This window comes from Branchiostoma belcheri, unplaced genomic scaffold, assembly GCF_001625305.1.
Source record: "Branchiostoma belcheri isolate BF01 breed outbred unplaced genomic scaffold, Haploidv18h27 scaffold32, whole genome shotgun sequence".
Taxonomy (NCBI): domain Eukaryota; kingdom Metazoa; phylum Chordata; class Leptocardii; order Amphioxiformes; family Branchiostomatidae; genus Branchiostoma; species Branchiostoma belcheri.
The window spans coordinates 1921638-1932475 of NW_017803932.1; the positions used below are offsets into that span (position 1 = coordinate 1921638).

The 10838-nt window shown below is 46.5% G+C and overlaps 2 protein-coding genes across 5 annotated transcripts in view; one reads left to right on the top strand and one right to left on the bottom strand.

The window, feature by feature from the left end:
- Positions 1 to 152: 152 nt before the first annotated feature.
- LOC109474851 lies at positions 153 to 2126 on the bottom strand. Its single transcript, XM_019775303.1, has one exon. The coding sequence runs from the start codon at positions 2093 to 2095 to the stop codon at positions 869 to 871; it is 1227 nt and encodes a 408-aa protein (XP_019630862.1). The 5' UTR covers positions 2096 to 2126; the 3' UTR covers positions 153 to 868.
- A 4503-nt stretch (positions 2127 to 6629) lies between these two features.
- LOC109474822 (rho GTPase-activating protein 32-like) overlaps positions 6630 to 10838 on the top strand; it is a 27025-nt gene continuing 22816 nt past the window's right edge. For 3 of the 4 annotated variants that reach the window (XM_019775228.1, XM_019775226.1, XM_019775229.1), the window contains exon 1: positions 6630 to 6781. The gene's annotated coding sequence lies outside the window, so the exon portion shown is untranslated. Of the gene's footprint in view, positions 6782 to 7007; positions 7029 to 10838 lie in introns of all 4 variants that reach the window. The other variant, XM_019775227.1, reaches the window with a different exon arrangement.

Below are 10838 nucleotides of genomic sequence, written 5' to 3' on the forward strand. Positions count from 1 at the left end.
CAGAATCTTATGTACAAAAAGAGTTTTAAACATCATTACAAGTAGAAAGTGACATTGAATGGGCGAGTGGCTAGGCTATTGGACCCAAGATTGGGAGGTCAAGGGTTTGATTTCCATACATTCCTCACTAGTCTTTGTCCTACGGAAAGTGTCCTATGGAAAGTCACTTTATATGCCTTCACCCAGGCTTGAAATGGGTACCTGACTTTGGTTTGGGATGTAGAAGGTAGTGGAAGGAGAGAGATGAGCTCAGCCATCCAATACATGTACCATGTCATAGACACAGTGAATTATCAACATACTGCTCCAAGGCCTCAAAAAGGCTATGGGACCATTCACAAAACGTGTATCATACATGTACATGTATGTAGTCCTAGTATGCAGTTGCTCACTAACTCCATAGGACTACATGTATATGTATACAATTTTGTAGTCACATGCAAATTACTGTCATATATGTTATCTTTATTGTGCCTGTTAATCCTCTTTATTACCCAAAATTGCTACATCCACTTTACTCAGACTTTATTCATAATGATGATGCGTTTAAATGCCATGAACGTTGCTGAGATGTAACTGGTCAGTCAGCAATATTGCACAACATCTATTCTACCCTTTAGAGCTATCCTAGCCCCGCCCACCTCCGTAAAAACATAGAAACGCGAAATAAAAACGTAAAAATACAACTTTTTGACGACCATGCAGCCAGCTCTCCCATTGGCCAATCCGCTAATTGTCATGCTATCATTGGTTGAACCGCTAATTGCCATGCTATCATTGGTTATTGTGTTGGACAGTGTTAGGATCTACGAAAGACACTACTGTCTTCCAGTGTATTTATCAGAAACACCTCAGGATAGAGTAAAACTTAAAACTCGAACACCTCAACAATGTCGTCCCCGTCGTCAGTCGCTACGTCGACAGGGACCACGGCGTACCGGAGGCTGTTGGCGCGCTTCGGGAGTTTCCGCGGAGACGGCAGGGAAATAGAGATGTTCAGCCTTCCTTCACGCGGGTTGTCTTCCCGGGGGCTCGGCAGGTTGTCAGATGGAGGGGCGGGGGAAGGGCTCTTCTGGTCGTTTTGGTGCTCGGGAGTTTGCGGTTCGGACAAGACTGCATGGCCGTGAGTGGGAGACCGGTGTTGGAGGTTGGGGAGCGTCATGCAGTGGGCCCGGGCCATGTACTGCTCCCTGCGGAGGCCGTGAAGGTTGATCAGTTGGCACTGCTCCAGGACGCACATCTCTCGGTACGGCCTGCTCCCGGCGCAGTGGAGACACATCCGGACCGCCGTTTGTGTCCCCTTGCTCTGCCGCTGGCTCTTGTTCTTTTCTATCTCGTCCAGGACCTGTTGTAGAGCTCTCTGTCGCCGTCTGACCTCGTCAAGTTGTTGTTCCGTCTGTTCTTTGTCCAGCAGGGTCAGCTTAGTTTGTGTCTCCAGCCTCCAGCGCCGCTGAGCCTCCTCTGCCGCCTGTCTGTCCGCTGCGTCCGCCCTCCGCGTCGCTTCAATCTCCGCTATTTTAGCGCGCCTTTTCTCCTCAACTAAAGTTTTGTTTTCCATGCGGATCTTTTCCATCTCTTCAGTAATTCTTTCAGTCTCCTTCTTGGCTTGCTGTGCTATCTCTTTGATGTCCTCCATCTGCTGTTTGGTCTCCTCTAACTCTGCAGCAACTCTGTGGGCGCGATCTGTGGCGTCCTTTTCCCGCTGTTTGAGTCCCTCCTGCTCGCCCACCAGTGCCTTGTGCTTGGCCTCCAGCAGCTCGGCTTTCTCCGTGGCCAGCTTACGCGTGACGTACTTCTCCATTCGCAGCTCGTCACTGAGAAACTTGTTCTTCCTGCCCAGGTGCTCGCACTCCAGTTTCTTCCGAAGGAGTTCGTTGTGCAGGTGGTTCACGTTCATGGTCGAGCGCACTGCGGTCGGCGGGAAGTAACTTTTGTATTGAAAGGTACGAGAAGGCACTGTCTTCGGAGGCTTCGTTTGCCCGTCTGCTCCTTTAGCTACACTATTACTCGACCTGCCTGTGTCTTTCTCCATCGCACTTTTCCCGACACCGACCGCTGTCCGCTCTTCTCCCGTACGACTGCCGCGTGGTTTCATGTTTATCGACTTTAATTCTGTCGTTGCTAGGACACCTGGAATTGGAAACCTGGAATTAGGACGCGTGCCATTAGAGACATATCCTACCGTGTCATCATCCGTCATGAAATATTCAGTGACATCATTGAAAGCCTTGATACAAGGTAACAGTACTAGCCAGCTAGGAAACAAGTATGGCACATGCCTCAAGAGAATCAAGTTACAGACAAAATACGCTGTATAGATCCTTGCCTTGCAGGCTTGTATGGGAACAGTTTGGACAGTAAATGGTATTACGTCAGATAAAACCGAGAATTCCGGTCTTTCCGTGTCAATGCTTTCGCGTGCCTACGTAGCTTAATACAGACCCATACGTGTGCATGCTATTACTACATATGACATGAACATATAGAGACACACTTTAGACAGGAGACAATATTGATACATGCAATCTAACATGATTTGATGAAAGCATATATATGAACGGTCAGTGCCAGACCCTGACCGTTTATATGCTTTAATTAGTAGTAAATCATGACACCTGTCATTTTTCCATTGTGATTCACAATTCGTCATTCGTGAAATTCAAAATTTGTGATTAGTTTTCTAATTGTACATACTGACCACTCGTCGTATAGCATATGGCTGAAACCGGATGGGCTCTATTTTTGCCACACATTTGCTTGGTCCATTGAGTGACCATTTCAGGCTTATGTAAGTTTGAATAGGCATTGATATTTTTCATATCACTTTCGACATTTACACGGTATGCAGCCCGAGTTCCATCCGTAAACACTATACCCCACTCCGTTCTCCCCCGCTCTAGCAGGCCCCAGTGTTGTACCCTTGGGAAAGGCACTTTGCACCTTTTTCCTCACTTGGCTCAGGTGAAAACTAGAGTTCCACGATCTCATACCTTCGCCAAATGATGTTAGCTTTTATGATTAAGAAATTATATATTAATCCCCCTTATTATGCAAATAGGATCCTCAATTGCATGAATTATATCTGTTGATCATATTCTCCACCAAAAGACAGTCTTATCTTAACAAAGAATGCCATGATGAAATTTTCTCATAAATTATGCAAATGAGGTCCTAATTTGAATAAGTTTAAAGTGTAATAAGTATAAAATTCCAGGCAGTTACCACTATGCAATTATAATATTTTCTCATTAATTATGCAAATTAAGTCTTCATTTGCATAATTGATATCTACCTGTGTTTCTCTCATTCTTAATAACATGTCACAAGCTTGAACTTCCTATTATGGAATGCAGCGGATAAATAGAATTTCCTCATTAATTATGCAAATTACATCTATATTTGCATAATTGTAATATCATTATGGCAAGCATCACTCAAGCTACCTACATACCAAAAATCACGATGATCCATCCATCGGTTCTTGAGTTATCCCCCTTTAAACATTTGTCCATTAAACCCCCCTGCAGTTCTAGAGCAAGCAACTAGGGGGCTCAAACTCATGTCATTTTATCCCCAGCACAAGAGCTATCTACCATCTAAATTTCGTCACCCTAGCATGTCTGGATCATGAGATATCAAAACCGGAAGTTCTGCTGCAGTACCATGACAAGCCGCCAGGTGGCCCAAAATCTAATCATTTTGAGGTCTCATCAAGACCTACCCACCTACCAAGTATCAAGACAATCCATCAAGACCTTCTCTAGTTATCGTGTTGACAGACAGACAGACAGACAGACAGACACACACACACATACACGAACGCCCCTGAAAACATAACCTTCTTGGCGAAGGTAATGAGTACCTAGCTGAAGTTAGAGACGTCCTTTGGGATGGGACGTTAAGCCGGAGGTATCATGTTTGAGAAGAGCCACACCTCAAGCTTGTATTTATGTACAAAACTGGTGTGTTACCGTAAATAGAGGCAACGTTGTCGGTTATGCGAAGCAAACAAAACAAAGAAACATTTAACAAACAAACAAACAAACCTCTCTTACCTTATTCTTTTTCACACCCTACACGTTACTAGAATGTGCGGTGTACGTTGCCTTCGTTCCATTTGTCTGCCTACCTGGCCTTTAATAGTGGGACCACCGCTGCCTGTCAGCAAGTCTTGTGTAAGTAAATTATGCGCGCCAAATCGACATGTAAGTGACCACTCATCGACCAAATTGCTTTGAAAGAACTTCTGCTAACAACTAGCGCCTTGAATTATGGATGCCCAGTCCCATTTTCTTGCTTGTCACCCTGTCCCACGGGCAAAGAAAAACCCTTCCGCGACTTTCCCTTACCACGCTATCATCTGTGGAACCTCGTCCTGTTTAGTATACCATGTACCAGCTTCGTCCTTTGATTTGTCGGCTCAGTTTACATTGAACTTTATTGAATCTATTAACTTCAAAGGAAATTTGCATAGTTTGTGACCGGACGGTAGATATGGATAGAAAGTTGGTAAACCAAAGTGACGACCATGGACCTCCATAGATTGGATTTGCGTGCGAAGAGCTGGCCTAGTTTGTGACGGAACGGTAGATATGGATAGAAACTTGATACACCACCTAATAACCTAGAAGACGTACAAGATTGCATGGGTTCTCTTCGGATTGTAACTGTATGAGCAATCAAGGACGTCCTTAATAGCCTCTACCAGGCACCCGTGGGTCGCAAATTGGAGCTTCTCGATGGCCCTGGATCTTCTCTGGTATACTATCCCTATATTTCGGCCAAATTACTACTATTTTTCCAGCGATCCGCGGTGCCTAGTAGAGGCTAGTCCTTGAAGCAATGTTGTCTAGTGACTTTCTGGCCTCTTTGGGCTCTCCGCCTGATCTCCATCCAAGCAGATCATACGGTGGCAAGACAGTATCCATTGGCCAGAGGAGTGTCCATTAGCACTCCTCTGGCCAATAGATACTGTCTTGCCACCGTATGATCTGCTTGGAGATTACTAGTATCTCCGCCTAGTCACTGCAATTACTTGTACACAGAAATGGGCTGTTATCGGTGCACACACCAGTTCTTCCACTATAGTGCCCGGAAAAAAAGTGACGAAGGGGTTCCGATGGTTCATGTTTGAGTTTACATTTCTCATAATCTGCTGCAAAATGGGATTAGCTACTAACATGGCTGAAAAGTGTAAGAAGTGGCGTGTTTTGGGTGAAAATTGATTTCGGGCCCGAGACTTACTTCCGGGTGTCCTTCCGCCCTGAGCGCGGTGCTTCGGTTTGACCTAGTTTTGCCTTGTATGCGTTCTGGGGGTGCTGTAGCTATGCCTCGCGCGACGGGCTATTGTGATAATCTCAGTGTTAGGATTTTCTTTATACTTTTCTTAATAATACATAAGGGTTTTCTCTTTCCGACCATATAAGTCATATCGGTGGCAAAAATCTGGGTGATGGGTTTAATTCCACGTGAAAATGGCCAATTTTTGGCATCATTTTTCAGCGAAAAATTCTTTTTCCCCCTAAAATTTGCTAAAATGTGAGAGGTGAAAGAAATTGAAATTCTTTTGTTCTCGTAGCTAGAGGGATATCCTTCATTTGCAAACAGAGTGTTTTGGCTTAAGAGGTTTTTCCTGAAAGAGACGGTCGCTAGAGTTGAGGGTATGCAGAATCGAATTGAGACCCAAAATAAACTGGGGTGTGCCCCCTTATTGATGTAGAAAAACGCAACGATTCATGATCAGCCTCTCCATCATCTGCTTGGGTTTTCTACATTGTATTAAAAGTTTTAGATTCCTCTGTGCCATTTTGAGCCATGGTCTGTGTTGAGCGCCGAATGTGTGATTGATCTACTTTGATCTACGGTATAGGGGTCAGGGCATGCTCCCCGGGGAAATTTATTTTGACCGGGAAATTTTAACCCTCGGAATTTTAACCGGGAAATTTGTCAATGAAGGGGTGACGTGGGCGACTGATGACCAGTCCAACAAGGGTCTAACAACGGTTCAGTCAAAAACAGTAAAATTACAAAATTTAGCCTCTGGTGGAAACTACCCTGAGACTGGGTAGCTTGCTAGCTACCCTAAGGACAGCCTGGCTCCCAGGGCATGCTGGTGACGGCCACGCCTCATTACACGGTTGACAGCGTCACACGTGGCAAGGATTAGCCAGCAGTTAAGTATCCGTGAAGACATACGGTGGAGTGCTGCCGTCTATGTGTATGTAACTTGAGCACACGGCGATGTACTACAATGTACGTATGTCTGAAAAAAATAGTGCAATCAGAAAACGTTGCAATCTTTCCTCATAACATCTGCTTGAATATTAGAAGGACAGCATCTCTGCTCGAGCTCGTTGCAAATGCAATGTTTGAACAGTGCAAGGTTTTGGGACCTCCTTGATAATAGTGTAATCTCAAAGCAGATGCTAGGGCAATGATATTATAGGGTGAAAGATCGCAATCTTTTCGAGCTTCTCGAACAGTCCATCTATCTAGATGTCTGTATGGATTGTACCACAGATGGCTGCCTGTCACTCAGAGAAATCCGCAACACCGGCAGGCAGGAAACGTCACTCGATCCGACACCCCCAACATCTGCTTGGAGATTGGGTTTCGTGTTCCGACGTCACGTGATCAGCAGGCATAAACAAAATGGCTGCCCATGTTAGCGATGTTGTCATTCATTTGCAAATAGTCCGCCGATATTTCTCTTGAATCTACGCGAAATGGGGACGGAGGAGGCAACAAGTTGCTGATAGAGATACCCTTGACACATTTGAAGGTATGAGTTGTTTCTATATGGCTTTGTGGTCTAGATAAAAAGCGAAATGTGGTGGAATTCGGGGTGCCCACCCATGCCCCATGCATGTCAGGTTTCTGACCCGCTCAATCGTGATCATTCGTTCGATTCCAGGATAAATTATAATCCCCTGGTTACATCGTCTGCCCTCTCCGTGAAGATCTGTTGTGCTGATTTTCTTGGTTTTATTTATTTTTTCATACAACAGGGAAAGAAAGAAGCCGATGAGGTAAGGTTGAATTTATATGTGTGTGTATTATTGAAGAAACTGAAGCAAAATCCTGTCTGCGCCGGTTGTGCCACAAGCGGAAGTGAGTTCCTCCGTCTGTAGAAACCCTGGCCACGGCGGAAACACGGAAACAACGGCTTTCTCTCTTCTCAAGGGATAGCCTTTATGAAAAAAAAAAGAATACTTTGAAACCAGGGCTCAAATTAACATTTACTAAAGCCAAGTTACACACTGGGTGACCTAGTAGCCCAAAATTATGTTGGTTTCCCATCAGGTTGTCCATCTGCAGCATTTCAGGTTGCCCAAGTTCCAACACCATGATTTCTGCTTTTAATATGTACTTATTATACCTAAACAGAGCATCAGAAACAGAGGTTTATGTCAAGGTTTCATTTTGTCATTTGATATGTTAGAATATGATGATGATGATGATGCACATTAATAAATATGACTGATCGCCATGACGTCACAGCCAGTGAGGCAAAAAGTGGGTGGTAGGTGGGTAATTGCCTACCAATAATTTGCATATGCCTACCAATAATTGATGTAAACAAAAACAGTGATTGCTCGTATTCAGTTTCGTTTTGTCATTCGATATTTGATGATTACAATGAATGTTGGTGCACTGAAATTGTGTCTAATATACTTACCGTTAATCATATGAATTATGAAATTTCTAATACTCGTAACAGTAAGGGATATTTTGACACACACGACATATTGAAGAAGACATTTCCTTCATTTGAAATGAACACTTTTTCTATTAGACCTTGACTTGGGGCATGGGAATTTTCTTGTCTTTGATTTGGCTTGAATCTTTCTTTTATTTTCTTTAACTTGACCTGCCTTTGATTTCCCCAATTCTATTGACATATTTTCCTTTAGAGAAAGTATCATTTCCCCTCCTTGAATTCCATTATATGTCCATCCTCCATTTATACCACTGACTAGTAAGATAGTCCTTTGACCTGAGGTTGTTGGGTTTGTAAGTGTATACGTACAGGGTTGTTTGTTGAGCCTGATGCACTTGTGTGGCATGTATCAGTGTGACAGTCGCTGACAAACCAGCCTTCACACTACTGTTTTCGAGTCCTCCTACACACATATCTTACGTGGTTAGGTGTACTGTACTCAGTTACACACCCCGAAGCTCCTTTTATGTGTTTATGATACCAGTACCAAATTACATCATTTTCTCAGTCTCCAACAAAATACATAATACCTTTTGAATAAATTACTAGTATCATTCAGTGAACATGAACATTTAAACCAAATACCGGTATGTACCCTTCTGACAACACATGTCTGATGGTATTCAGCTTTAAACCATAAAAATGTATACTCCATTGTGGGTCTCCTACCGGTAGTAGCTTTCCTTTAGCTTTCCTGTAGTGTAATTGTAGGGTAGCCGAGGCTAGCGGGGTGAGCCGAGCTATCAGAGAACTGCACAAGACGAGATCTCACTCTAGACTGACTCCTGCCACATGGCCGGAGGTACTTTATTCCTGTTAATGAAGACCATATGTCTTGACCGCCCGTGCGGTCACAGTCTTATCTACTCCCATATCTACTCCTAACATTGGCCCCCCCTTACAAAAGGAGTCGTCCCCGACTCCGCAGCGGGAAACAAAACAATAACAACAACAAGAGTAGACGGGGCATATCATGCTGGGAGCTAGTGTGTTGGGTTCGAGCTAATTACTTCCGGACGGAGATACAGTGAGTAAGCACGGATCAAAACAAGTCTATCTAAAAAACAACAAAACTGGTACATAAATAAATGTAAACAAATCATACTGCGTCGAAACGAGGGCACAAAAAGTCGCTAGCGGACATGCGAAGCGAATACATAGTACATAGTAATACATATAAAAAAACAAGAATACGCAATATAAGAACGACGCTCAACATAATAGAGATATGATAAAGATGATAAAGTTCGTAAGAGAGGAGTGTTCATTCAGGCATAGGTGTCAGTGGTAGTCAATTAACAGAGTTCATGCCTAGAGTTCATTAGCCGTAATCGAAGTCCATAAACCGGTCAGGGGGTCGACTGATGCGGCCGGATCGAGTTCTGATGATGTGCGGACGCTGAGCTGGCTGGGCAGGAGCGGCTGGCGGCGGGGCAGGTGGAGGTGGAGGTGCTGGCTGGGCAGGTACTGGAGCAGGTGCTGGCTGGGCAGGTACTGGAACAGGTGCTGGCTGGGCAGGTACTGGAACAGGTGCTGGCTGGGCAGGTACTGGAACAGGTGCTGGCTGGGCAGGTACTGGCACAGGTGCTGGCTGGGCAAGGACTGGAGCAGGTGGATCAAAGTGATACTGTTGGATGAAGCCTGCGTAGCCGGGGCGAGGCGCATCAGGTGGTGCTGGCAGGCGGCGGCGGGTAGGGGCGATGTAGGGCTTCAGTCGGTTGTGGTGAACGACCTGTAGACGCTGGTTGCCGGTCTCAGGACGGATGCGGTACAGGATTGGTGTCGGAGAGCCGGCTGGCAGGGTGGCGGTGATGACGAACGGACCGGTCCAGGGCAGGCGGAGTTTGTGCTGAGCCGTGGGCGGGTGGTGAAGCCAGACACGGTCGTCAACTTGGTAATGGTGACGGCGTACGTGGGGGGTATTGTACTGATCTTGTGTCTGGTGGGATTGGGCTATAGCTTGGCGAACGGAGGTGAGGGCGGCGTTGAGATCGGCGAGCTGTGTTGTTGTGGCGGGTAGTTGGCAGGCGATATCTACAGGGAGGCGTGCTTCCCGGCCGTGAACAAGGAAGTAGGGTGTGAACTTTGTTGTAGAGTGTACGCTGGTGTTGTAGGCCAAGGCTACATGCGGGAGGAGGAGATCCCAGTCGTGTTCGCGACCGGCTAGTGCTTTGGCAAGGATATTCTTCATAGTCCTGTTGAAACGTTCGACTTGGCCGTCACCTTGCGGGTGATAGGGAGATGTTCTGGTTTTGCTGATTTGTAGGCGGGCACAGAGTTCGGCTACCAATTGTGATTCAAACTGCGAACCCTGGTCAGAGTGGATTTGGTCGGGTACGCCGTGCTGGCCGACGAAGTCACGGAAGAGTTTGTCAGCGACGGTGGCGGCGTCCTGTTTCGGGATTGGGTACAGGTTCACGTACTTAGTAAAGACATCTGACACCACTAGGACATATTTGTTCCCAGCGGATGACAGCGGCATGTACGTGATGTCCGTCGCGACAACTTGGAAGGGGCGGTCGGCGGTGATGTGCTGGAACGGCGCACGCAGGGACGGCACAGGCTGACGGCGCTGTTGGCACGGTACACACTCACGACAGTGACGGGCTACGTCCATCGTCATTCCTAGCCAGTAGAACCTTTCCCGAGCGCGGTGTAGGGTACGGGAGGGCCCGAAGTGTCCGGCTGTGGAATCGTCGTGCAGGGCGGGTAACACGTGGCAGGCCAATTCGCGTGGAATCACTAATTGCGGCTTCACGGAGGGGGGTGAGTTGACTGGGCGGCGGTACAGGAGATCATCAGATAAGAATAAGGAATCAAAGTCCGACCAAAACAAAGTCAAGTCTCTGTGCTTACCGCGTACAGCAAGGGCGGGAGGGCGACCGGCGGGGTCTTGTAGCCACTGGCGAACTTCTCTGATGGTTGCGTCGGCTTGTTGTGCAGCGCGAAAGTCAATGGCCGGCGCGGTGGCAAGTTGAGCGGCGGAGCAGATGGCTTCTTGTAGGGGATGCTGGTGACTGTGGCAGACACGGGTGTCGCGTACGACGTCAGGTGGCGAGGCTGGCACAGGAGCAGATGGGTCGTCAGCGGAGATGACGTTAGCAGAGTCACGGTCGTC

Coding starts and splice junctions, on each gene's coding strand:
- LOC109474851 (XM_019775303.1), bottom strand. CDS start 2,095: ATGAAACCACGCGGCAGTCGTACGGGAGAAGAGCGGACAGCGGTCGGT.